The following is a 24,884-nucleotide window of genomic DNA, read 5'->3' on the forward strand; positions in this document are numbered from 1 at the left end:
GTATCTCGGGGCCCACTCAGTAATACAACAACACACACAAGCCTTGCAAGCAATGTGACTTAGTGTAAGTTGCGGGATCTTGTATTACGGAACGAGTAAAGAGACTTGCCGGTAAACGAGATTGAAATAGGTATGCGGATACTAACGATCGAATCTCGGGCAAGTAACATACCGAAGGACAAAGGGAATGACATACGGGATTATATGAATCCTTGGCACTGAGGTTCAAACGATAAGATCTTCGTAGAATATGTAGGATCCAATATGGGCATCCAGGTCCCGCTATTGTATATTGACCGAGGAGTCTCTCGGGTCATGTCTACATAGTTCTCGAACCCGCAGGGTCTGCACACTTAAGGTTCGACGTTGTTTTATGCGTATTTGAGTTATATGGTTGGTTAACGAATGTTGTTCGGAGTCCCGGATGAGATCACGGACGTCACGAGGGTTTCTGGAATGGTCCGGAAACGAAGATTGATATGTAGGATGACCTCATTTGATTACCGGAAGGTTTTCGGAGTTACCGGGAATGACGAATGGGTTCCGGGAGTTCACCGGGGGGCAACCCACCCAGGGGAAGCCCATAGGCCTTGGGGGTGGCGCACCAGCCCTTAGTGGGCTGGTGGGACAGCCCAAGAAGGCCCTATGCGCCATAGGAAGAAAATCAAAGAGAAAAGAGAAAAAAAAAAGAGGAGGTGGGAAAAGGGGGAAGGACTCCTCCTTCCAAACCTAGTTGGACTCGGTTTGGAAGGGGAGGGCTGCCCCCCTTGGCTCGGCCGAAGCCCTTAGGGGTCCTTGGACCCCAAGGCAAGGCTCCCCCTCTTCCCCCTATATATACGGAGGTTTTAGGGCTGATTTGACACAACTTTGCCACGGCAGCCCGACCACATATCTCCACGGTTTTACCTCTAGATCGCGTTTCTGCGGAGCTCGGGCGGAGCCCTGCCGAGACAAGATCATCACCAACCTCCGGAGCGCCGTCACGCTGCCGGAGAACTCTTCTACCTCTCCATCTCTCTTGCTAGATCAAGAAAGCCAAGATCATCGTCGAGCTGTACGTGTGCTGAACGCGGAGGTGCCGTCCGTTCGGCACTAGATCGTGGGACTGATCGCGGGACGGTTCGCGGGGCGGATCGAGGGACGTGAGGACGTTCCACTACATCAACCGCGTTCACTAACGCTTCTGTTGTACAGTCTACAAGGGTGCGTAGATCACACATCCCCTCTCGTAGATGGACATCACCATGATAGGTCTTCGTGTGCGTAGGAAATTTTTTGTTTCCCATGCGACGTTCCCCAACACATTACATAAGCCAAAAGGCATACGTCTATAAGCAAAGGTACCGAAAGGGCAGGTAAAAGTGGTTTTCTCCTGATCAGATTGTGCAACGGGTATTTGGGAGAAACCAGAATAACCATCTAGAAAGCAGAAGTGTGTGTGTTTAGACAATCTTTCTAGCATTTGGTCAATAAAAGGCAAAGGGTAATGATCTTTCCTAGTGGCTTTATTCAATTTCTTAAAATCAATCACCATCCTATAGCCAGTAATAATCCTCTGTGGGATCAATTCATCTTTATCATTAGGGAAAACGGTAATACCTCCCTTCTTAGGGACGCAATGCACCGCACTTACCCAATCACTATGAGCAACATGATAGATAATAACTGCTTCCAGGAGCTTTAGTATTTCTTTTCTTACTACCTCTTTCATCTTAGGATTTAATCTCTGTTGATGATCGACAACTGGTTTGGAATCAGGATCGGTTTTAATTTTATGCTGGCATAGAGTGGGACTAATGCCCTTAAGATCGTCAAGAGTATATCCAATGGCAGCACGATGCTTCCTCAGAGTTTTCAATAATTTCTTTTCTTCTTGCTCTGAAAGGCTAGCACTAATAATAACAGGATATATCTCTTTTTCATCGAGATAAGCATACTTAAGAGTATCAAGTAATTGTTTAAGCTCAAACACAGGATCACCCTTTGGTGGGGGTGGATCTCCAAGCAGTTCAATAGGCAAATTATTCTTAAGGATAGGATGTTGTTCAAAGATAACTCTATCTATCTCATTCCTTTCATCCATATGCATATCAGTTTCATGCTCAAGCAAGTATTGCTCTAAAGGATCAGTAGGAGGCACAGCAATAGAAGCTAGAGCAATAATTTCATCCTTACTAGGCAACTCTTTTTCATGAGGTTGTCTACCAAATTTGGAGAAATTGAACTCATGTGACACACCTTCAAAGTCAACAGTGACAGTTTGCTTCTCACAGTCAATATGAGCATTGACAGTATTGAGTAAAGGTCTGCCAAATATGATGGGACAAAAGATATATTGTGTGGTAGCAAGAACGAGAAAGTCAGCAGGATACTTAGTTTTACCACACAAGACTTCAGCATCTCTAACAATTCCCAAAGGGCGGGTAGTATCTCTATTGGCAAGCTGAATAGTGACATCAATAGGTTCCATCTCGACAGGTGCAATCTCGTCTTTAATTTCATCATATAAAGATTGAGGTATTGCACTAACACTAGCACCCACGTCACATAAACCATGATAACAATGATCTCCTATCTTAACAGAAACAACAGGCGTGCCAACAACAGGCCTATGTTTGTCCCTAGCATGAGGTTTAGCAATTCTAGCAGTATCTTCACATAAGTGAATAGCATGGCCATCAACATTGTCGGACAGGAGATCTTTGATAATAGCAATTCTAGGTTCAACTCTAATTTGCTCAGGGGGTGTAGGTGTTCTAATGTAGCCCCTACGTATCACAGTTGAATCTTTAGAATGATCCTTTATTCTAACAAGGAAAGGTGGTTTCTCAATGTAAGGACTAGGAACAATAGGAACATTATAAGCAATGACTTACTCTTCAACTGGATTGGGTTTAACCACATTGACTTCTAAGGGAGGATGATATTTAAACCACTTCTCTTTAGGGAGATTAATATGAGCAGCAAATGATTCACATAATGAAGCTACTATATCAGAGTCAAGTCCATGTTTAGCGCTAAAATCACAAAAAGTATTTGTTTCAATGAAGGATTTAACGCAATCGAACTGAAGATTCATACCTGACTCCTTACCTTCATCAAACTCCCAATCTTCAGAGTTGTGTTTAATTATTTCCAATAAATTCCATTTGAAGTCAATATCTCTCTTCATAAAAGAACCGGTACAAGAAGTGTCAAGCATGGTGCGATTATCATGAGAAAGCCGAGCATAAAAGTTCTGAATAATAATTTCTCTCGAGAGATCATGGTTGGGGCATGAATATAACATTGACTTAAGCCTCCCCCAAGCTTGAGCGATACTTTCTCTATCACGAGGACAAAAATTATAAATATAATTCCGATCACGACGTACCAAATGCATAGGATAAAACTTTTGATGAAATTCCAATTTCAATCGGTTGTAGTTCCATGATCCAGTATCATAACATAGCCTATACCATGTCAATGATTTATCCCCCAAAGATAAGGGAAAGACCTTCTTCTTGACCTCATCCTCGGGCAAACCTGCAAGCTTAAATAAACCACAAACTTCATCTACATAGATTAGATGCAAGTCGGGATGTGATGTTCCATCTCCTGTAAAAGGATTAGCCAACAGTTTCTCTAGCATACCCGAAGGAATTTCATAACAAATATTTTCAGTGGGTGCAGCAGGTTGAGGAGCAACTCCTTGAGCTTCCGTTCCAGGTGAAGATACCCCGAACACGCTCCTCAAAGGATTAGTTTCCATAGTGACAAGTGACAATAAATTTCAGCACACTATATAAATGTTTCCTTACCAAATTCCACTTACCAAAGGCGCTTCATTCCCCAGCAACGGCGCCAGAAAAGAGTCTTGATGACCCACAAGTGTAGGGGATCTATCATAGTCCTTTCGATAAGTAAGAGTGTCGAACCCAACGAGGAGCAGAAGGAACTCACAAGTGGTTTTCAGCAAGGTATTCTCTGCAAGCACTGGAATTATCGGTAACAGATAGTTGTGTGATAAGATGATTCGTAGCAAGTAGCAAGTAACAATAGTAAGAAAGGTGCAGCAAGATGGCCCAATCCGATTTGTAGCAAGGGACAATCCTGGACAAACTCTTATATGAGGTAAAGCGCTCCTGAGGACACATGGGAATTTCTGTCAAGCTAGTTTTCATCATGTTCATATGATAAACGTTCACTACTTTGATAGTTTGATATGTGGGTGGACCGGTGCTTGGGTGCTGCCCTTACTTGGACAAACATCTCACTTATTATTAACCCCTCTCACAAGCATCCGCAACTACGAAATAATAATTAAGACAAAGTCTAACCATAGCATTAAACTAGTGGATCCAAATCATCCCCTTACGAAGCAACGCATAAACTAGGGTTTAAGCTTCTGTCACTCTAGCAACCCATCATCTACTTATTACTTCCCAATTCCTTCCTCTAGGCCCAAATAATGGTGAAGTGTTATGTAGTCGACGTTCACATAACACCACTATAGGAAAAACAACATACAATGCATCAAAATATCGAACGAATACCAAATTCACATGACTACTTATAACAAGACTTATCCCATGTCCTCAGGAACAAAAGTGACTACTCACAAAGCATAATTATGTTCATGACCAGAGAAGTATTGAATAGCATTAGAGATATGAAGATATGATCTTTCACCGAGTAATCCAACTAGCATCAACTACAAAAAGTAATTAACACTACTAGCAACCTTACAAGTACCAATCGGAGTCGCGAGACGGAGATTGGTTACAAGAGATGAACTAGGGTTTGGAGATGAGATGGTGTTGATGAAGATGTTGGTGGAGATGAGTCCCCTACGATGAGAGGAGTGTTGGTGATGACGATGGCGGCGATTTACCCCCCCCCCCCCCGGAGGGAAGTTTCCCCGGCAGGACGGCCCTGCCGGAGCTCTAGATTGGTTCTGGTCAAGTTTCGCCTCGTGGCGGCGGCAATTCCTCCCGAAAGCCACCTCTTGATTTTTTTTCTGGAACGAAACCCTCCTTATAGCAAAATATGGGAGCCAGAGGGGCAACAGGGGGCCCACAAGCCACCTAGGCGCGGCCAGGGGGGTAGGCCGCGCCTGGCAGGCTTATAGCCTCCTCGTGGCTCCCTCTGGTACTTCTTCCGCCCAGTATTTTTTATAAAATCCAAAATAATTCCTCGTTGATTTTTCACGGCTTTTGGAGTTGGGCAGAATAGGTATCTCAAACTTGCTCCTTTTTCAGACCATAATTCCAGCTGCCGGCATTCTCCCTCTTCATGGAAACCTTATAAAATAAGAGAGAAAAGACATAAGTATTGTACCGTGAAGTGTAATAACAGCCCATAAAGCGATAAATATCAACATAAAAGCATGATGCAAAATGGACGTATCACCAACCACTGAGCCAAGGCTCTCTTTGCACAAAACTTTAATACTATCTACTAATATAATATAACTATGAGCCGGCTAGTGTTTCTAACTCTAGTTCTACGTGTTGATTAGATAAACAAAACATTTGGTCATTAGTATGTTGTTCTTCCGCGAGGCCCCAGCATCGTCCCCGCGTCGGACGACTCGGGAGGCACCCTAGTCCCAGCCGTCGGGGGCGCATCCTCCCTATTCGCCTCCCTCTGCCACCGTCGAGGGACACCGCCGGTCTAAGCCTGGTGGCCTAGGCGGTGGCGGAGGACATCGCCTCTCCTCCGCGGATCTGGGGTTGCACGACCCCCTGAATCCTGTGAAGACGCGCCCGATCCGATCGGCAATGATGATGGTTGTGGCACGGCTACATCGGAGGCGGCACAGGCTGCGGGCGTGGTGGCCAGCCCTGTTTCGGTTGCGGCGATGCTATGGCCGGCGGTGACAGCGCGCCATCTGCCTTTGGATCAGCAACGGCGGTGTGGAGCTCCTGGTGGTCGCGTCAGCGGCACCTCCGGTCAGATCTGTTCTGGCCGGTGCAGTCGGTGGTGGTGGTCATCTCTTTCACCAAAGGTGGTCGGCATGCGGCTGGGTGGTCGGATCTCGAGATTCATCATCTAGTCACGGCTACGAGTCGGGGAGACATAGTTGTCGATGAAAACCGGGCCATTGGCGGGTGATGGCGGCGCTTTCTGTCGTTATCTTGATGAAGGCATCGTCGTGTAACTATTGTCGACCCACTCGTGCTGCTTCGGGGAAACCCCTAGGATCTCGTCTTTCAGATTGGACAATGGCGGTACTACGGTGACATTTTTTTGTTGGGGGCATCGTTTGTGGAGCAGCGCTGGAATACAGAGGCAGGAGGTGGAGCGGCTTCGTCTTGCACGGAGCTTCGGTGGAGGTGTCAAGTCATGACTGGCTGACAGGTGCTACGCTGAGTCATGCGTGGTTGGCAGGTGCTACGCATGACAGATCTTCCACACTCTTCGCGTCTGGGTGGATGACCGCAGGGCGGTGGCGTCGTTGGGCGCTCGGTGGCCTCGACGGATGTCCAGACTGGCAAGGATGAGGCGGACATCTCTCCTGAAGATGGGTATGTGGTCCGATGATAATGGTGGCTTCTAAAACATGTACATATGGTGTGTGTTTTAGGTAGGCTGCACCGGTTGTTGGTCCCGATACGTTATGTGGATGGATTTGCGACGACATTGATTTTAGATATGAGGAGTGAGAGCTCTCCACATCATCGAGTTTGTAGGTATGAGTGGTGGCTTAAGATGGATTGATGTATGTTCTTATCACACCTTTGTGAAATAATTAATAAGGTGCAATTGCATTTATGTCCCTAACTCGAACCACCTATTCAAATTTGCCCCTATTTTCGGCTATGCTTAAATTTACCCCTTTGCCGTCAAGTCACCTTATAGAGATGCCCTTCTATGTCGTTACTGTCTGGTCAACAGGATTTGACCGTATTATGAACAGTAACTCGGTGAACAGTAATTTGACAAAAAGTAGCAACAAAAATCAAAAAAATCAAAAAAATTGTGGGATCAAAGATACTTGGGTGCGCAATATGCATGCAAGTTTTCATGCTATCTGGACATTTCACGTGCTAGTACCAAAGGGAAAAAAAATATGTACGCCTATGAACAGTAAATTCGAAAAAATAGCAAAATGATTCAAACAAATATGAATTTTTTGGCTTCAAAGAGGCATGGGTGCGCAAGGTGGTTGCAAGGTTTTGTGCTCAAATGACATGCGAGGACCTCTAGCCAAAAAAATAGTGAATTTTCTCAAAGTTTTTTCGGGCTAAATTTTATTTTATTTTCTCCATGAGCTCCTACTATGTCCAAACACTACAAAAGTTTGCGGCACCTTGCGCACCCAAGCACCTTGGACGTCAAAAAAAAATTATTTGCTATTTGTTTTGAATTTTTTGATCACGCGCATACAATTTTAATTTTTTTCCTTTCGAACAAACTCTCAGGATGTCGAAATAGCGCAAAAAATTGCATGCACCTTGTGCACCCAAATACATTCGATCTCACAAAATTTCATTTTTTCCTATATTTTTGAATTTACTGTTCACCGTATTGCTATTTACCAGACGGTCAAAGCCCGTTGGCCGGATGGTAACGGCATGGAAGGTCATTTCTATGAAGGGAACTAATGGAAGAGTGGTAAACTTGAGCACACTTCAAAATTAAGGATAAATCTGAGTAGTGGATTTGAGTTAGGGACACAGGTGTAAAAAAACTCAATTAATAAAGATAGTTGCTTCATCGATTGATGCAGAGGCCGAAGATTTAACCTCCTTTCCAAAAAAAAAAGTTTGTTGTTCTTGCAAACAACACGGATACGAAATTCCACAACCATGGATCATTGAAGACTTATATGTGCAAGAGCTAACATTTAAAAATTCTAGAGGAAGTAAATATTCAGATTAGTGAGAATAAAAATATTATTTAGATTAGTAATCAGGCTTCATTACATGTTTCGGTTATTTAGAACATGTTTGAAATAAAAAATTGCAAAACATCGTTCATCACTGAAATTCAGTTTCTTGGCACAATGATGTTTTGTTGACAACTAAACCTTTGCTGTTTTCAAATTCGCAACTAGACAGCCGCAAGAAGCCGGTACAAGTAGGAGTTGATCCAGGAACGTACATCAACAATGATCTCGCGATCTAGGGAGAGACATCCCATCGCCCAGAAAGCAATGCTGATGGAGCGATCATGAAGGTTTGAAATAACAGTATGTGTAGCAGCATCCCCGTCGAAGACATTCATAGTGCAAAATTGTTGTGTGTAAGAGAAGGTGCCTTTGTTGGCATCACACGATACGAGGATTGAATGTATTTCCCCACACCTCCTAATCCGATTATGCTCATCGGATGGTTGTTTTAGTACTAGCCAACGAATCATCCTCGTTTTTAGAGGATTTGAGTGGGGATGAGGAGTCCAAGTGCTCTACGAGGTATCATATATGCATGTATTTTGCCATGGTGAACATGCACATGCTTCCACTGGCGGAGCGTCAGCGTGACCATCCTGGGTCATGCCCCCCCCCACCCACCCACCACCTTTCATGAGAAATTATGCATAGTCTTGCTCCTAATCTCTCTTCTAATCCCACAGCTTCATTAACCTCTGCATCTGTATTTTATCCGTGATTTCATCCCCCCCCCCCCCCCTCCCTTTGATTTTTCTTCACGCTCTGTCACTGCATGTTTCAATCTCCCCTTAGGTATATGGTTGGTTGTCACATTTATGTTATGTGAATGTGGGGGCTCTCATGTTCCTCTTAGAGCAAGTATAATAGGGTTGAATCAGCTGGCTATAAGATATAAACTAGTACTATATTTTTGTTTAGTTGGAGGAAAGAGAAGAGGAGAGAGAAGGTAAGCGGTCTCTTAATTAAGAGCCAGCTCTAGCACGTGTTTTTAGGCACTTTGTGAGAAACAAAGTTGAGTCATAATAAAAAATAATACACTTTTGTAATCAACTGTTGTACATATTGGCTATAAAATGGACTATAAATAACATGACAATGGCTTGTAGCCAGCAGGTGGCTATACTATTAACCATGCTCTTAACACTACCTCGATGTTGGTTCATCCGACTAGGGTATCGGAGAGAGGGACTTTGCTCTCCAATCTACTTTGTAAATCAGGTTTTTTGTCCATCGTGGCCAGTGATGAGGATTGAGCTGAATCACTCGGAATACACTATGTTCATCGCGAATAAAGAAAACCTAGACCTTGCAAAGCCTTCATGCTAGGTTCGACAACAACACGAAATGTACTCTCGGCACATAGGAGAAGATTAAAAACGTCTCATAGCATCCACATATAGAGCCAGATTCTTCCAAAGATGCATCATGGTTCATAAATAACAAAAATGCGTCCACCATCCGCTTCCTAATGTAAAGCGGGCTTAACAAACAAAACATCTTCCAGCTATAAGGGGTCATCAATTAAGAAATCTAGTTTATCCTCCTGACAAGCTGGTTAATGGCGGATGTAGACGACGTAGTGGTTTCTCTTCTTCTTGAGGTCTCCTAGCAAAGCCATCAACTTGAATGGCCACGAGGAAGTTGTTGGCCTCCTTGAAGTGAGGGCTGACCGTGAAAATCTCGTGGACAAGGCCCTCAATGCAGATGATATTGTGCTTTCCAAGATCCATATAGTAAGACAACAAAATGGCTAGGACCATGGGTGCGGCGTTTTGGCTCTCGGGTGCATCTGCACCCGGACCGACGGAAAAAATCAAAACAAATACAAAAAAAATCAAACAAATCCAAAAAAAAAATTATGTGGTAGATAATTAGATGCGCGAGGCCCGCTCCAATTTTGAGTTCATTTGGGGATCTGAGGCGCTCTCAACAAAAAGATAAAATTTGGGTCTGTGAAAAAGGTTAACAGTTTACAATTTTTTGACCCAATTTGTCTTTTTTTCTGAGAGATGCTCGAATGTCCAAATGATATGAAATTTGGAGCGGACCTTGCCCATCAAATTGTCTACTACTCAAAAAAAATTGGATGTTTTTGGATTTTTTTAGTATTTCTTTTTATTTTTTTCGTCAGCGGGAGCATCTGAGCCCGTGCTCAGAAGCGAATTACTCTAGGATCATCTCAAAGTTGCATTTAGAGCTAAACTTATTGTCCACTGCAGATTGCTTTTTCATGTAGCGTTGACTATGTTCTTAGTGTATTCTACACCGACCGGGGCACCGGAACTTGCTCACATTAATATGGTTGTGTTATTCCCTTTTTTTGGTAAGCTACGCCGGTTAAAGATTCCTTCTATGTCTTTTCTGGGTTGTGTGCATTCTAGCGATATAGAGGTCAATTGCCAACTTTTTTCACTTGTATTGCCCTCGTGTGTGTTTTGTGTCATAAAAACTATCTTTATGGTAAAAGCATTTTCATGAATACACATTGCAATCCTTGAATTGTATTCTTCTTGGATAATGGGATATGCTTCCTCATCAAGCCAATAAACTCGTCGCACTTGTGCACTTAATCTTGGGTCACTGTTGTTTAAGCAAATGAAACGATCTACTTTGTCTTTAATAGTGCTCTCAATAAACCTATATCGCGTCATTCTACCGAATTGATGTCCATGGCACATGGCAGGTTCCAAGCGAGAACATATTCTAGAAAATTTCATACCAGGACATTTTTGCCTTCTTTCAGTGTGTCATGCTTGGCTTAAGGTCAAAACTTTAATTCGCTGATTACTATAATCTCTCTCCACTATAGATGAACAAAATGTATGGTCATTAGTTTGTTGCTCTTACAAACAACGTGGATATAAATCCCTACGAAGTCGCAACCCATAGATCATTTTGAAGACTTATACATGCAAGAGCTAATTTTTCAAAAAATAAAATTGAAGGAGGAAATAAATATTCAGATTAGTATGAAGGAAGTTATTATTCAGATTAGTAAATCATCCTTCATTGTATGTTTAAGTTATTTAGATTATTTTTAAGGTAAAAGAAATTGCATATGAGTCATTCACCGTCAAAATTTAGTTTCTTAGCACATTGACGTTTTGTTGACAACCAAACCTCGGTACTATTTCGAAGTTGCAAGTGGACAGTGGCAAAAGCCGGTACAACTAAGAGTCAATCTAGTAAGAGACATCAACAATGATCTTGCCATGGCACAAGGGTTAGAGCATCTTCATTTCCCCCAGGCCCACAGGACGCCTTTTTTAACGCCAATGGCGGAAAATCGCCTAGCCGCGCCTCCAAGTCCTTGTTTAGCGTCGGATTTGGCTAAAACTAGCCCCGGCGACTCTCAAGCCAAACCCAGCCCCAAGGGGGTGTTTGAGGGCGTCCGACGTTACTTTTGCATGCACAAACCCTACCGATCAACCTCTCTCCTCTCCCTCTCGTCACTTTTTCTGCTAGGCCTATCATGTGCATGTAAAAAAAGGAATCTCTCCTCTCTTTCTCTTTCTCTCCACATGTGTCCGGCTGGGGTGGGGGACGACTGGAATTTGTTTTGCCCCCAGTGCAAAAAATCAGCCGGGGCAACCCTAGGAGGCCGAAAAAATGTCGCCTCGCTAACTACCGGAGAGCTCAGCTCGAGTGTCAATGGCGAGAGAGAGAGGAGTGTTTTGTGCATCTCTAACTGTCTGCTGCTTTTCGATCTTCTTCTTATTAACTGAAAAACGGGAACGGTGTCGTGATCCCAACGCTCCTACTGAATCGCGCCATCCCACGATCGAGCACTCGGTCCACGACGCCAACTACTCCCCCGCCGATCGCACAGTCCACGTATGGCGGGGTTTTAGCTACTGGCTAACTGCTAACTGAACTTGACCTATTAACTAGCTAACAGAAACCGACTGGAAAGCAAATCCTAACAAACTAATAGGCTAGCTAGTCTAGCTCTTATTGTGCAACAAACTCCCCCTAAGCTAGGCTGGCTTGCAGCTAATGACCCCTACACGATCACGCATCTCCTGGAACTGAATCCGTCCGAGCGCCTTCGTGAGAACGTCAGCGAGTTGGTCACCAGTTCGCACATACTGAATGTCGATGCTTCCGTCATCGATGCACTCGCGGATGAAATGGTAGCGGAGCTCAATGTGTTTGCTCCTGTCATGGAAAACAGGATTCTTACTTAGCGCGATCGCCGATTTGTTGTCGACACAGAGCTTGACAGCGCCGTCGACACGCCTGAGTAGCTCCCCCACCAGCCGCCTGAGCCAGATTCCCTGGCACACTGCTCCTGCCGCGGCGACGTACTCCGCCTCACAGGACGAAAGCGCGATGATCTTCTGCTTGGCGGACTGCCAAGATACCGGGCTGCCTCCTAGGAAGAAGATGGTGTCGCTGGTGCTCTTGCGGTCATCTACATCCCCGCCCAGGTCCGAGTCACTGTACCCGACGAGTTCTGCGCCCCGAGCTCGTCGGGCGTAGCAGCATCCCAGTTGCTGTGTGCCGGCGATGTATATTAGGAGCTGTCTCACCGCCGCCCAGTGCTCGCTTCTCGGTGCTTCCATGAACCTGCTGATGTAGCCTACGGCGTAAGTGATGTCCGGCCGCGTGTGGGTGAGGTAGAGGAGGCTCCCGACCACGCTTCTGAAGTGCTTGGCGTCCACGGGGTCGTCGGAGCCATCCTTGCTGAGCTTGAGGCACGGCTGCATCGGTGTGGCGACTGGGTGGCAATCATCCATGCCGGCCTTTTCAAGGAGCTTTCCAACGTATGAGGACTGTGTGATGACGATCCGTCCCGGCTTCTGCTCCACCTCGATCCCAAGGTAGTAGGACAGCAAGCCCAGGTTGCTCATCTTGAAGAGCGACATCATCTCCCCCTTGAAATCCTCAATCGCCGTTGTGGATGCTCCGGTGACGATCAGATCGTCTACATACACGCCGACGAGAAGGCGCCCTCCGTCTCCCGTGCGTGTGTAGACTGCATGCTCCGACGGACACTTCTCGAACCCGAGCGCGTGAAGACTGCGGTCTAGCTTTGTGTACCACGCGCGCGGTGCTTGGCGCAGTCCATAGAGGGCTTTGTGCAGTCGGAGCACCTTGTGTGCTTCGTCGGCGACCTCGAAACCGGGCGGTTGCACCACGTACACCTCCTCCTCAAGTTCGCCATTGAGGAAGGCGGACTTGACATCCAGGTGATGCACCTCCCAGCTCTCCTGTGCAGCCACGGCGAGCAAGACCCTCACGGAGTCAAGACGCGCCACCGGCACGAAAACCTCTTCAAAGTCGATGCCAACGCGTTGCACGAAGCCCTTTGCGACGAGGCGCGCCTTGTGCTTGATCACCTCGCCGGCTGCGTTCCTCTTCTCCTTGAAGACCCATTTGAGCCCAATCGGGCGGTGACCTGCGGGCAGATCACAGAGAGACCAGGTCTGGTTGGACTCGATGCACTCCATCTCCTCTTTCATCGCTGCCCTCCATGTCGCATGGTGATCGGCCTCTGCGAATGTAGTTGGTTCCCCCTCGGGCAGGAGGAGCAGCTGTTCTGTCCTCCCGGTGTTGGCTGCTCCAGTCTTGAGTATGTCCTCCATGCGGCGGAAGCGATGAACCGCATCAGGGTCGTCGACGTCGTCGTACAAATCCGGATCATAGGGCGGTGGCGTGGCATACTGCACATCTCGCCAGCCTGCAGGTGTGGGCGTCGCTCCAAGCCCCTGTTCTGGGTCAGTCGCCGTGGGCGTGGGAACGGGTGTTGCCGGGACTGGATCAAGTGCTTCGGCTGCTGGGTCTTGAGGTGTCGGCGGTGATCGTGGCGTCGACGATGATCTCGACGCCGGTGCTTCTTCCGTGCTCCCCAGTGACATGAAGTCCACTGTGAACGTCCCGCCTGTGTTCACCGCCTCGTTCCCCCAATCCCAGCTAGCGTTCTCGTCGAACACTATGTCCCGAGAGACGTGCACCCGGCGGCTTGCCGGTTCGTAGACTCTGTATGCCTTGGAGCCAGGCTCATATCCTATGAAGACCATGGGCGTGCTCCTGTCTTCCAACTTCTTAAGGTTTGGGCGTGCGGTCTTGACATGGGCGACACATCCAAATACGCGCAAGTGGCTCACCTTGGGCTTCTTGTCGTGCTACGCCTCGTAGGGAGTCACCCCATGGACGCTGCGAGTGAACGCCCGGTTCAGGAGGTAGACTGCCGTAGTCACCGCCTCCCCCCAGAAGTAATCTGGCATGCCCTTCGCCTTCATCATGCCCCTGGTCATGCCCACCACCGTCTGGTTGCGCCTCTCGACGACGTCGTTCTGCTGTGGCGAGTACGGTGCCGTCAGATGCCGCTGTACGCCGGTGCTCGCGAAGTGTTCCCCCAGTGCCGCAGACGTGAACTCGCCACCGCGGTCGGTGCGCAGCGTGCCCAGTTTGCGGCGTGTGTGCGCCTCGGCACTGGCCTAAAACTTCTTGATCGCCATCCCTGCTTCGTCTTTGGTTGAGATCAGGGTGAGCCACATGAAGCGACTATGGTCATCCACGAGGAGCAGGAAGTAGCGCCGTCCTCCTGGCGTCGCCGGCGTGATCGCTCCGCATAGATCTGCGTGAATGAGGTCGAGTGGCGCTTCTGCTCGGTACTTTGCCACCTGGGGAAAAGGTGTTCGGTGCTGCTTGCCAGCGAGGCACGCCTGGCAGAGCTCTCCAGTTTGCTCGATGCCGGGCAGCCCTCGCACCATCGCCATCCGAGCCATCCTCTGCAGTGCGTCGATGTGCAGGTGGCCGAAACGCGCATTCCACCGCCATGACACGATGTCCGTGTGTGCATCCAGGCAGGTTTGTCGGACTGGGGAGAGGTTCAGTTTGTACAGACGATTCGGCGATCTCTATACCTTGACGATGAGCGTCCCGCGCCGGTCGTGGATGGCGAGCACACCCCGGCGAAGGTTGATGTCGTAGCCGTTCTCGTCGAGCTGCCCTAAGCTCACAACGCTGCTCTTGAGCCTGGGGATGAAATACACATCCGTGAGGGCGCGCTGTGCTCCCCCGTTGATGGAGAAGACGATGGTGCCTCGCCCCTCGATGCGAACCACTGAACCATCGCCGAACCTCACGGATCCGGTTATGCCAGTGTCGAGCTCGGTGAATGCAGTGCGGTCCCCTGTCATGTGGTTGGAGACCCCGGTGTCGAGGTACCACAGCGTGTCCTGGTCGGCGACGGTGTCAGCAGTGGGAGTGATGTTCGCCTGGTCTTCGTTGAGGTAGACCGCGTCCGGCGTCGGGTCGGCGTGCTCCACGGCTGCAGTCATGAGACCGAATGCCTTGGCGAGAAGCAGCTGCGGATCACCTTCCTCGTCTGCCTGGGCGAGGAGCGCATCCTCCTCCCTCTTCTTCTTCCTGCAATCACGTACCCAGTGCCCTTTGATGCCGCAGTACCGGCATTTTTCTTTGTCGCCGCCGCTCTTGTCGGGGTAGTCTCCACCATGTCCGCCACCGCGTCCGCCTCCTCGCCGCCTCCGCGATCGCGGCCCCTGCCCCTCCCGCGGTTGTTTTTCCCACCCGAGGGAGATCCAGGGGGACGAGCTTGGTGATGGCGCGCCTCCCACTCCTCCCAGGTGAGCAGTAGATGGCCACCTTGACCGCTGCTGCCCCGTGCGCATCGTCTAGGCGATCTTGCACGACGCGCAGTCGCCCAGTGACCTCATCCAGCGACAGTGTGCTGATATCCAGCAGAGTCTCGATCGCGATGGCCACCTGTGCAAATTGTTGTGGCACAACGCGAAGAAACTTGGCTACTACCTTTTGTTCTTCTAGGGTTTCTCCAAGGGCGCGTAGTCCGGAGACGATGCCGGAGAGGCGAAGCGAGAAGTCGCCGATGTTCTCTCCGTCGCGAAAGCTGATGCTCTCGAAATCACAGCGGAGCTTCTGCGCGTTTGCCTCTCGCACTCGTGTGGCGCCAAGGCGCTGCGTGGCGATCGCATCCCACGCCTCCTTGGCGTTCTCCTTCTTCCCCACCGCGAGCAGCACATCCGCCGGAAGACCTCGAAGGATGGTGATCATGGCGTTGCGCTCGTCGTGGTAGGAGTCCTCTCCGTGGGCTACCGCCCCCCACCAGCCATGGGCTTGGAGGTAGACCTTCATCAACAGGGCCCAGTCCGCGTAGTTGGTGCGTAACAGCATTGGGAGCGCGCCGCTCGAGGACGCTGGTTGCACCACCTGTTGTACCACCATGTCACCGCGACGCCGGGTCCTTCCCCGATCCTGGGACGGCACGCGGAGGCGAGGGGGTGTCTGCGACCGGGCGCCGCCGGTCGCTGGGGTTCCTACCATGGCTCTGATGCCACTTGTCGCCTCGCGAACTACTAGAGAGCTCAGCTCGAGTGTCAATGGCGAGAGAGAGAGGAGTGTTTTGTGCAGCTCTAACTGTCTGCTGCTTTTCGATCTTCTTCTTATTACCTGAAAAATGGGAACGGTGTCGTGATCCCGACGCTCCTACTGAATCGCGCCATCCCACGATCGAGCACTCGGTCCACGACGCCAACTACTCCCCCGCCGATCGCACAGTCCACGTCTGGCGGGGTTTTAGCTACTGGCTAACTGCTAACTAAACTTGACCTATTAACTAGCTAACAGAAACCGACTGGAAAGCAAATCCTAACAAACTAACGGGCTAGCTAGTCTAGCTTATTGTGCAACAAAAAACGCCTCCTGAGGGGCACAACGGCTGGAGATGCTCTTAGAGACACAATGGTCGTCACCTGCTGAATAGCACGATATAGATCAGACCACCTTCGGCACGAGCAAGTTGATGTCATCGATGCAACCGCAACAGTTGTTTGGATGGACGATATGTGTGGCATGATCTCTGATCGTGCAAACTCGTTGTGTGCAAGAGAAGGTGATCTAGTTGGTACCTTGTGAAACAAAGGTTGGATGTGTTTCCTCATATCTCCCAATCCAATTCTGCTCATCGGCCTATTGCAATGTGACCTCAAGTTGTTCTAATTACTAGCTGATGAGTGATGAATCATCCCTGCTATTAGAGGATTTGAGTGGGGATGGGGAGTTCGACCACTCGACGATGTATAATATATATTCTCCATGACCTATGCAGTTTACATGTACTGTGGCCAGGGCAAGAACATGCTTCATCAATCTCTTCGTGGCTATTCCAAATGCATTCATCAATGGTTGGTCAGTCATCGTTAATGCGTGGACATGCTATTCCAAATGCATTCAGCCGATGGTTGGTCAGTCATTGTTAATGCATGGACAGTTATGAATGGTGGAAGGTGCTCTCATTTTCCTTTCTGACGTTTCTATCTTTCATCTGCAATCCCTACTGACAGTGGTTGTTGTTTGTTTGTCCGCGGGGCGATGGGAATTTCCAGCTGAATGCAAGCCGAATCAGAAAAATATGTGGGCATAAACAACAGAATAATTATGCAGAAATACATGTTAGAAGAAAAAATTACAAATCCCACATGAAGTACAGGTTGACAGCAACGAGAAACGTATAGGCGGCACATAGGAGGAGGCATGCATTAAACTGGTCTCAAAAACCTCCACATACAGAGTTAGATTCTTCCAAACATGCGTCATGATTCCGAAATATAAAAACTGCATCCAGCATCCACATCCTAATGTAAAGTAGGCTTAACAAACAAAACGTCTTCCAAACACGCTGGATCATCAATCAATCAACCTAGTTAATCTACAGAACTGAAGTCCACCGTAGCTTCCAAGCAAGAACATTCTAGATAATTTCATACTTGGACTTTTTTGCCTTCTTTCGATCTGTCATGCTTGGCGTAAGATCAAAACTTCAATTCTGCCTACTAATATAATGCTCCTATAACTATCGACCAGCTAGTGTTTGTAACTCTAGTTCTACATACTGATTAGATAAACAAAACATCTGCTCATTAGTTTGTTGTTATTGCAAACACCAGGGTACGAAATTCCAGAATCATGGATCATTGAAGTCTTTTATGCGCGAGAGCTAATTTTTTTAAAAAAAATAGAGGAAAAAAATATTCAGATTAGTAAAAATAAAATTATTATTCGGATTAGTAATCAGGCTCCGTTACATGTTTACGTTATTTATAATATTTTTATAATAAAAGAAAACACATATCAACCAATCGTTGCCGAAATTCGATGGTGTTTCGTTGACAACGAACAGACGCCGGTACAGATAGGAGTCGACTCAGGAACATACATCAACAATGATCGCGCGATTTACGAATATACATCACGTCACCAAGAAAGCGATTCTGATCAACTGGTCATAGATGTTCAGAATGATAGTATGTGTAGCAGCATTTCCGTCGAAGACATTCATAGTGCATTTTGTTGTGCGTAAGAGAAGGTGCCTTTGCTGGCATCACGCAACACAAAGATTGAATGTATTTTCCCATACCTCCTAATCCGATTATGCTCATTGGTTGGTTGTTGTTTGACCTACTAGCCAACTGATCATCCTAGTTTTTTAGAGGATTTCAATGGGGATGACGAGTCAAGTGCTCGATGATGCATCATATATAGTCTCCATAGCATACATGTACTGTTACCACTGTGAACATGCACATGCTACATCAATCTCTCATTAGGTATATAGCTACCACATGGACATTTTTTTTATTACTTCTTCTATGGAACATGGACATTTATTATTGGTGGAAGCATGAATCATGTGGAGGCTGTCATTTTCCCACTGCCTGGATGTTGTTGGTTCATCCGACCCTGGGTGTGTACCTCCCTTCATAGCTAAATACTCCTATTTGTCACAAAAATGAATGTATCTACACTCCTCCGTGCCAAAATTCTGTCTTAGACAAGAATTTGGGACGAAGGGAGCATTTAGGAACGGAGGTAGCACTTCCTAAATCAATCTATTTATGCGCCCCGTCCAGTGATAAGTATTGAGCTGAATCACTCGAAATACACTATGCTCACAAGAAATAACAAAAACCGCGACATAGCAAAGGCAGCCATACTAGGCTGACAACAACGAGAAACGTATTCTCAGAACATAGGAGGAGATTAAATACGTCTCATAACATCCACATACAGAGTCAGATTCTTCCAAACATGCATCATGGTTCCGAAATATCAAAACTGCATCCACCATCCACTTCCTAATGTAAAGCGGGCTTAACAAACAAAACATCTTCCAAACACAAGGCGCCATCGATCAATCAACCTAGTTCATCCTCCTGACGAGCTGGTTGATGTAGTCCTCACGGTTGCCGGCGTCACCACCCTCGACGTAGTGGTTCCTCTTCTTCTTGAGGCCTCCCAGCGGCGCCTTGAGCTTGAATGGCCACAGGAAGTTGTTGGCCTCCTTGAAGTGAGGGCCAACCGTCAAGATCTCATGGACAACGTCTTCAATGCAGATGATGTTGTGCTTTCCAAGACCCTGGTTAATAAGACAACAAAATGGTCAGGATCAACCCAGGTAGCATTTGGAGATGCAAAGTAGAGATCCATATGTTGGGCAATGGAATGCTCACCTCCTCGATGACCTTGTTGTTAGTCAGAGGAATCCTTTGCTTGTTGAGCTTTCCATAACCCCTCTTGTAGATCAACTCCCTCACGCTCTTCAGGTTCGGGTACCTACAAAGATGATGATTCTATACGTTTAGCTACAAACAGATACTAAGTACTCATGAAGTCACTGTACTAAGTACTCATGAAGTTACAAATTTCCAGCCTCCAGGAGTGGATAAAAACATAACAGTCAAAAGCTCTAACATGGTGTTACACACATTGTAAAGTTGTTCAAGCAAGACAAGTTGGATAATGATAACAGCAATTACAATCATCAAATGTTCAAGGCATGTATCAAGTAAAAATTGAACACTTGTAACATACCCATATGCAACATATGGCTCGACCCTGCGGAGCATGTTGATGGTGGCCTTGTTAACCTTGAGGAACACTCCATTGAATATCTGCACAATCAAACAATTGGCACAATGAACACATGTAGCAATCAATCCAAACAAGAGATGGCCGCATGAATCAAGTTCAAACTTGACACAATCAACAAATTGGCCAACCCACCTGTCTCAAACGCAAAAGCTGGAGGATCTTCTTGGTTTTTGGGTGCATGGCATTGATACTGCAGCCAGACATTAACAAAAATTATGTCAACTTAAGCCAGAAATGACCACAACACACATACAATGACATACAGGGAGGCAAGGTGGTGCGAGTTACCCTCTGATTCGGACAACAAACAGCAACTTAGCCTCAGGACTGACATAGAACCCACCCTTCATCCGGGCCTCACGCTTAAGCTGAACCAACTCCTTGTCCTGCAAGCAAAACCAGCATTAAGTACATATATTTCCCAAAGTTAAGCCATTAGCAGAAAACTTTATTAGAAGCACAACTAAAGGTTCCATCAAGCAGAAAGGAGAAGGTAACATTCCAATGATACCGGCCGGGCAAGAAATTAGAATGAATCTTGCAACAACTTAAACCCAACAGTTATATTCAACACAGTAATACAACGCCTAAATCACCTTTAAATGGTTCAGGTTTGATTTCATTTTGCTGCAAAACCATTCAAATCTGGCCTAGGTCATTATATATACAGACAATGGCAAGGGACATGCACATACATCATCAACACACAACAGAATTGCCACGAACTACGAACTGAATGGCATTTCTAGGTTACTGCGGCATCACTGAGAGCGAATGTTTACATCTATGCAAGTGTATGACGATCAAGTATTAGCAGAAAACACGTCGAGCACAATCCGAAATCCACCACAAACAAACGAATCCATGACAGATCCGGCACAACGCATCTTCTCGCGCTAAAATCTAACCACGAACGCATGAGCAAACGACCGCTAAAGGGGCAAGGGATGGAGCGGGGAGCGGGGAGCGGCGATCTGACCTGTGCATCGTACTCCTCGGCGTACTGCTTGGCGCGGGCGAAGATGACCTTGCGGTTCTCCGTCGACTTCTTCTTCTCCTCGACGGCCTTGGTCTTCTTCTCGGCGGCCCAGAGCTCCTCCCGCTTCCTCTTGAGGAGCACCGACTCCGGCACCACCACCTTCGCCGCCTCGGACGACATCTGCGACATCTGCACGGTCAGATCCGTGCGAGCTGCGGGCGCAAATGCGTTCGCCGCGGCTGGTTGGATCGGGAGGGCGTGCGCTTACCTCGACGAGCTTCCAGCAGAGGGAGGAGGAGGCGAGAGAGAGAGAGAGAGAGGCTGGAGGCTAGAGGAGGCGGCGGCGGGCGGAGGGAGCGGCTTATGTAGCTGGGGTTTGGGGGCTAGGGTTTCGGAAGGGTGGCGTCTGCATGGGCTAACCCGGCCACCAAATGGCCCAAACGGCCCACACATTTTGATGGACCGTGACACTCGCTTTCGGCCCGCTTTACGAATCGTTCGTTCAGGCCCATCTGAACCTCTCAGGAAGCCATTTGCCTCAAAAAAAAAAAAGTTGCAACTGCTTCGGCGACGCCGTCGACGTTTCGCCGGAGGGAGCCCGCGCGGATGCCATCGCCGCCGTCGGCGCTCTGCTCGCCATGCCGCCGCAGCGTGTACTCCTGATCGTCCTCCTCCTGCTCTCCTCCGCGCGCAGGTGCGCCACTCTAACTGTCTCCATCCGCGCCTCTTCCTGGTACTCTTCGCCGACAGCTCCCCCGTGCGTTCCCCCCGCAGCAGCCTGGAGGCGGAGGAGTCGGCGAGGGCCCTCAGCGTCGGCGATGAGCTGGTGGGCGAGACGATGCCGCTCCGCCACGGCCGGAGGGTCTACAGGCTCGCCGGGCTGCGCCCGCCCGCGTGGTACGAAGTCAAGATCTCCTACCCGGCCTCCGTACGATCTCATTCTCACCCTTCACACTTGGCTGTCAAAACACCAGGAACATTTCTTTCAGCAATGAATCCATGGCATCCTCTTGTTATTCAAGGCCTTGCTTCTGGATGTGGTTGCAGATACCGTCGAGCTTCTCGATTCGGCTCGTGACCGATCCTGGTGCTGTGGAGGACCAGGGGAGCAAGAACAGGAGGCTGCTCAACACGGAGAAGATCATTTTCCAGGCTGAGAGCACCAAGCCGGTTGGTGTTCAGTGGCTTCTTAGCTGGATTTGTTGCTTGGCTGCACAATCCGAATGGCGCGCTTTGATGGGGTAATTTATAGTGGCTGTTTGTGATTGAATCTAGGTGTATGTTCTTGTCACGGTGGAGCCGGAGGGTGTGGTTGCGAAGCCAAATGTGCAGGAGAGAGAGCTTGCCTTGTTCAACATTGGTATGCTAGCTCGTACTGTCTCTTTACATTTCAATTTTCCTTTGTGATATTAAAAACTTACTAGCCAATACGCATTGTATGCTGGACTAGTTCTAGTGTTTGTAGTTTGGTCATTCACTCATTCTGCGCCATACCATAGAAGGAATCTATGCTTTGAACAACATTATGTAATTCAAACCTTGATTGCTTACTGAGTAGTGGTCAATAATATCATTTCCCAGTTTATTTAAAGGTCTTAAAATTTGCAGAACATTATTCCATGCAACAAAATAACTTACTAACCTGGACTAGTTAGCCTAAAATACTTATTTATGTGATAACCTGTATTGGTGAAGGCGATAATCTGCAGCCAGAACTTCTAGACGTATCGACATAAGCTGCCTACCTAAAGTTACCATTTCAAGGAAAACTAAAACATTATTCACTAACCTATGAGGCTAAAGTTGCTAGTGGATCCTCCATTCTGTTTTTGCTATTCACTCTCTCTTCATATGCAATCTATAGGTCAGTATGCACTTTGCATGACAACCGTATCCTTTTCGAACAAAAATGGTAGTGAACTGTGCGCTGTTCTAGTAAGTTCAGTTTAGTATAGTTGCCAGTGGATCATCCATTCTGTTTTGCTATTCACTCTCTCTTCATATGCAATCTATAGGTCATTATGCACTTTGCATGGCAACCGTACCCTTTTGAACAAAAATGGTAGTGAACTGTGCGCTGCTCTAGTAAGTTCAGTTTAGTATGAATGTTTGATATTCCCATTTAACAGCGAAGCATTTCTGTTGTGTCTTCCGGTCTTAACTATAATAAATTTGTTCCCATTGACACTACCTTCATGAATCTTATAACATCTGACTTGCATTAGTACAATTGTACAAAGTTCTGCTTCACTCGTACGCATCATAGCTAATGAACTTGCCCCCTTTCGCTGTAAGAAAGATTACATCTGAACTTGTGTCCAACTGAAGAATGGTATTTTATTGGCTGTAGATCAAAATTCAAAAGTTACGTTAAGAAAATTGACCTAATAGAGATCTGTGGTTTCTGATTTATGATGTGTTTGCCTGCCATTACTTGTTCATTTAGTACTTGGAGCCTAATGTTTTTTATATATGTTGGTCCCATTCTGCTTGAATTGTACATGATCATACCAAATGATTTTGCTCCCTTTTGCTATAAGAAAGAGGACAGCTGAACCTGTGTTCAGATTGGAGAATGCTATATCATTGGCTGTAGATTAAAATACAAAAATGATCTTGAGAAAGTTGGCCTGGTAGAGGTCCGTGCATTTGTAAAGTTGTACTGACTCTAAAATATCTGAGGCGTATTCTTGCACAGTAGTACTATACACAGACATTATTTGAAGGTTACTAGTGAACTTTTACACACAAGCAAGCTTGGTTTTTCCAAGGTCATGTGAATTAGGGTACTTGGGTAAGCACAATGGTATTACTGTACAGTGCACACGGGCATCAATAACTATGATCAGTAAACTTTCATATCTGCAAAGCAGTAATAAAGGGAAGCATAGATACTCCAAGACCATCTGTTAGCAACAATAGGTAGGCACAACCCTGTCTGGTGCACCAATGGTTGTTATAGGCACTTAGTCATTCATTTTTATTACAAACTACTCCCTCCGTCCCAAAATACTTGTCTTAGATTTGTCTAGATATGAATGTATCTAGTCATATTTTAGTATTTTGATACATCCATTTGTAGACAAACCTAAGACAAGAATTTTGGGACGGAGGGAGTATAATTGTTGTCGTCACCATATCAAGGAAATTACTGAAACAAATAGCTCACAGAGCTTCCTTTGAAATAATTGGATTCACGATTCTGATTATGTGAAATCAGTTGCATTTAGTTGCCCCTTCCATTGCCCCTGATTTTCACTGCCCAACCTTCTGATGCTGCTTTGAGCACCTAAATAACGTTTCCCATCCAAATTGTTCCTTATGATTTCCCTTGCTCTGCAGTGTGTGATGAGCTTTTGCTGGGGATCCCTCGCTTTGCCTGGTGGGTTGGAATTGCAGCAGTGATTTGCCTTGTGTTGGCATCACTGGCACCATATTTCCTCCCGATCCACAAGCTACTCAACTACGAAGCTGCAAAGTCGAGCGACGCCGATGCGGCCAAGCTCTCGTGATCAACCAGAACACGCTGTATGAATCTTCAGCTTTGGCTGTCAAACAACTAAGTTCAGTTCAGTTCAGTTCAATTTTGCATAGTAGCAGCCTAGTGTACATGTATTGTGCCCTTTCTTCTTTCCTTCCTTTTTGCCCTCTTCCGGAGGCAGTTGTACAAGCATCTGATGACTGATGGTGACTTTGCCCTAGTGTTTAATGCAAGATATGCCGCTCGATCCTGTGCGGTTGCCTCATCAATGAATCGAAATGTCGTTTTATTGAATGAATGATTTGCCAGTTGCACCACTCGAGAGAATGGACCACATATTCCCCATGAATTTCAGATTCTGACTCTTCCCGTGCCCATTTTATTCCTGTTGTTTGTGATTGAAACGCGACACTGGTTACGGGTCTCGCATCACCACAACTTTTGGCGGAGGTCAGTAGTAGTTCACACTGTGATTTGATGGGCACGCGACAGAATAACCAGATGGATATGCATCATCCATGTTCAGTTAACTGCCTTATCAAAATTGAGGCTGTAGCTGGGACAAAAGGGTGAAGAAGATTGTGCGGTCGACCAGTTCTCTACCCGTCAAAAAGATGATAGAACACAAAGCA

General features: G+C 47.0%; 1 protein-coding gene and 1 pseudogene across 3 annotated transcripts; one reads left to right on the forward strand and one right to left on the reverse strand.

Annotated features, from left to right (window-relative positions):
* Nucleotides 1–18,880: 18,880 nt before the first annotated feature.
* Nucleotides 18,881–21,111, reverse strand: LOC123452832 (60S ribosomal protein L7-3-like). Of its 2 annotated transcripts, XM_045129556.1 has the most exons (7): nucleotides 21,040–21,111; nucleotides 20,772–20,951; nucleotides 20,081–20,178; nucleotides 19,925–19,982; nucleotides 19,733–19,812; nucleotides 19,372–19,474; nucleotides 18,881–19,277 (listed from the first exon to the last, which is right to left on the reverse strand). In XM_045129556.1, the coding sequence occupies exons 2-7, from the start codon at nucleotides 20,949–20,951 to the stop codon at nucleotides 19,062–19,064; spliced, it is 735 nt and encodes a 244-aa protein (XP_044985491.1). In that variant the 5' UTR covers nucleotides 21,040–21,111; the 3' UTR covers nucleotides 18,881–19,061. The 2 variants fall into 2 exon arrangements, with proteins under 2 accessions (XP_044985491.1, XP_044985490.1); XM_045129555.1 differs by lacking the exon at nucleotides 21,040–21,111 and having other exon boundaries at nucleotides 20,772–20,960.
* A 251-nt stretch (nucleotides 21,112–21,362) lies between these two features.
* LOC123452833 lies at nucleotides 21,363–24,569 on the forward strand (annotated as a pseudogene). Its single transcript, XR_006632662.1, has 5 exons — nucleotides 21,363–21,465; nucleotides 21,546–21,699; nucleotides 21,819–21,941; nucleotides 22,047–22,131; nucleotides 24,114–24,569. The product of XR_006632662.1 is annotated as an uncharacterized LOC123452833 (transcript).
* Nucleotides 24,570–24,884: the final 315 nt, after the last annotated feature.

Source organism: Hordeum vulgare, chromosome 5H, assembly GCF_904849725.1.
Source record: "Hordeum vulgare subsp. vulgare chromosome 5H, MorexV3_pseudomolecules_assembly, whole genome shotgun sequence".
NCBI classification, from domain to species: domain Eukaryota; kingdom Viridiplantae; phylum Streptophyta; class Magnoliopsida; order Poales; family Poaceae; genus Hordeum; species Hordeum vulgare.

Coding starts and splice junctions, on each gene's coding strand:
- LOC123452832 (XM_045129555.1), bottom strand. CDS start 20,960: ATGTCGCAGATGTCGTCCGAGGCGGCGAAGGTGGTGGTGCCGGAGTCG. Junction 19,813..19,924: donor AGCTTTTGCGTTTGAGACAG/GTGGGTTGGCCA, acceptor TTGATTGTGCAG/ATATTCAATGGAGTGTTCCT. Junction 19,475..19,732: donor GAGCCATATGTTGCATATGG/GTATGTTACAAG, acceptor TCATCTTTGTAG/GTACCCGAACCTGAAGAGCG.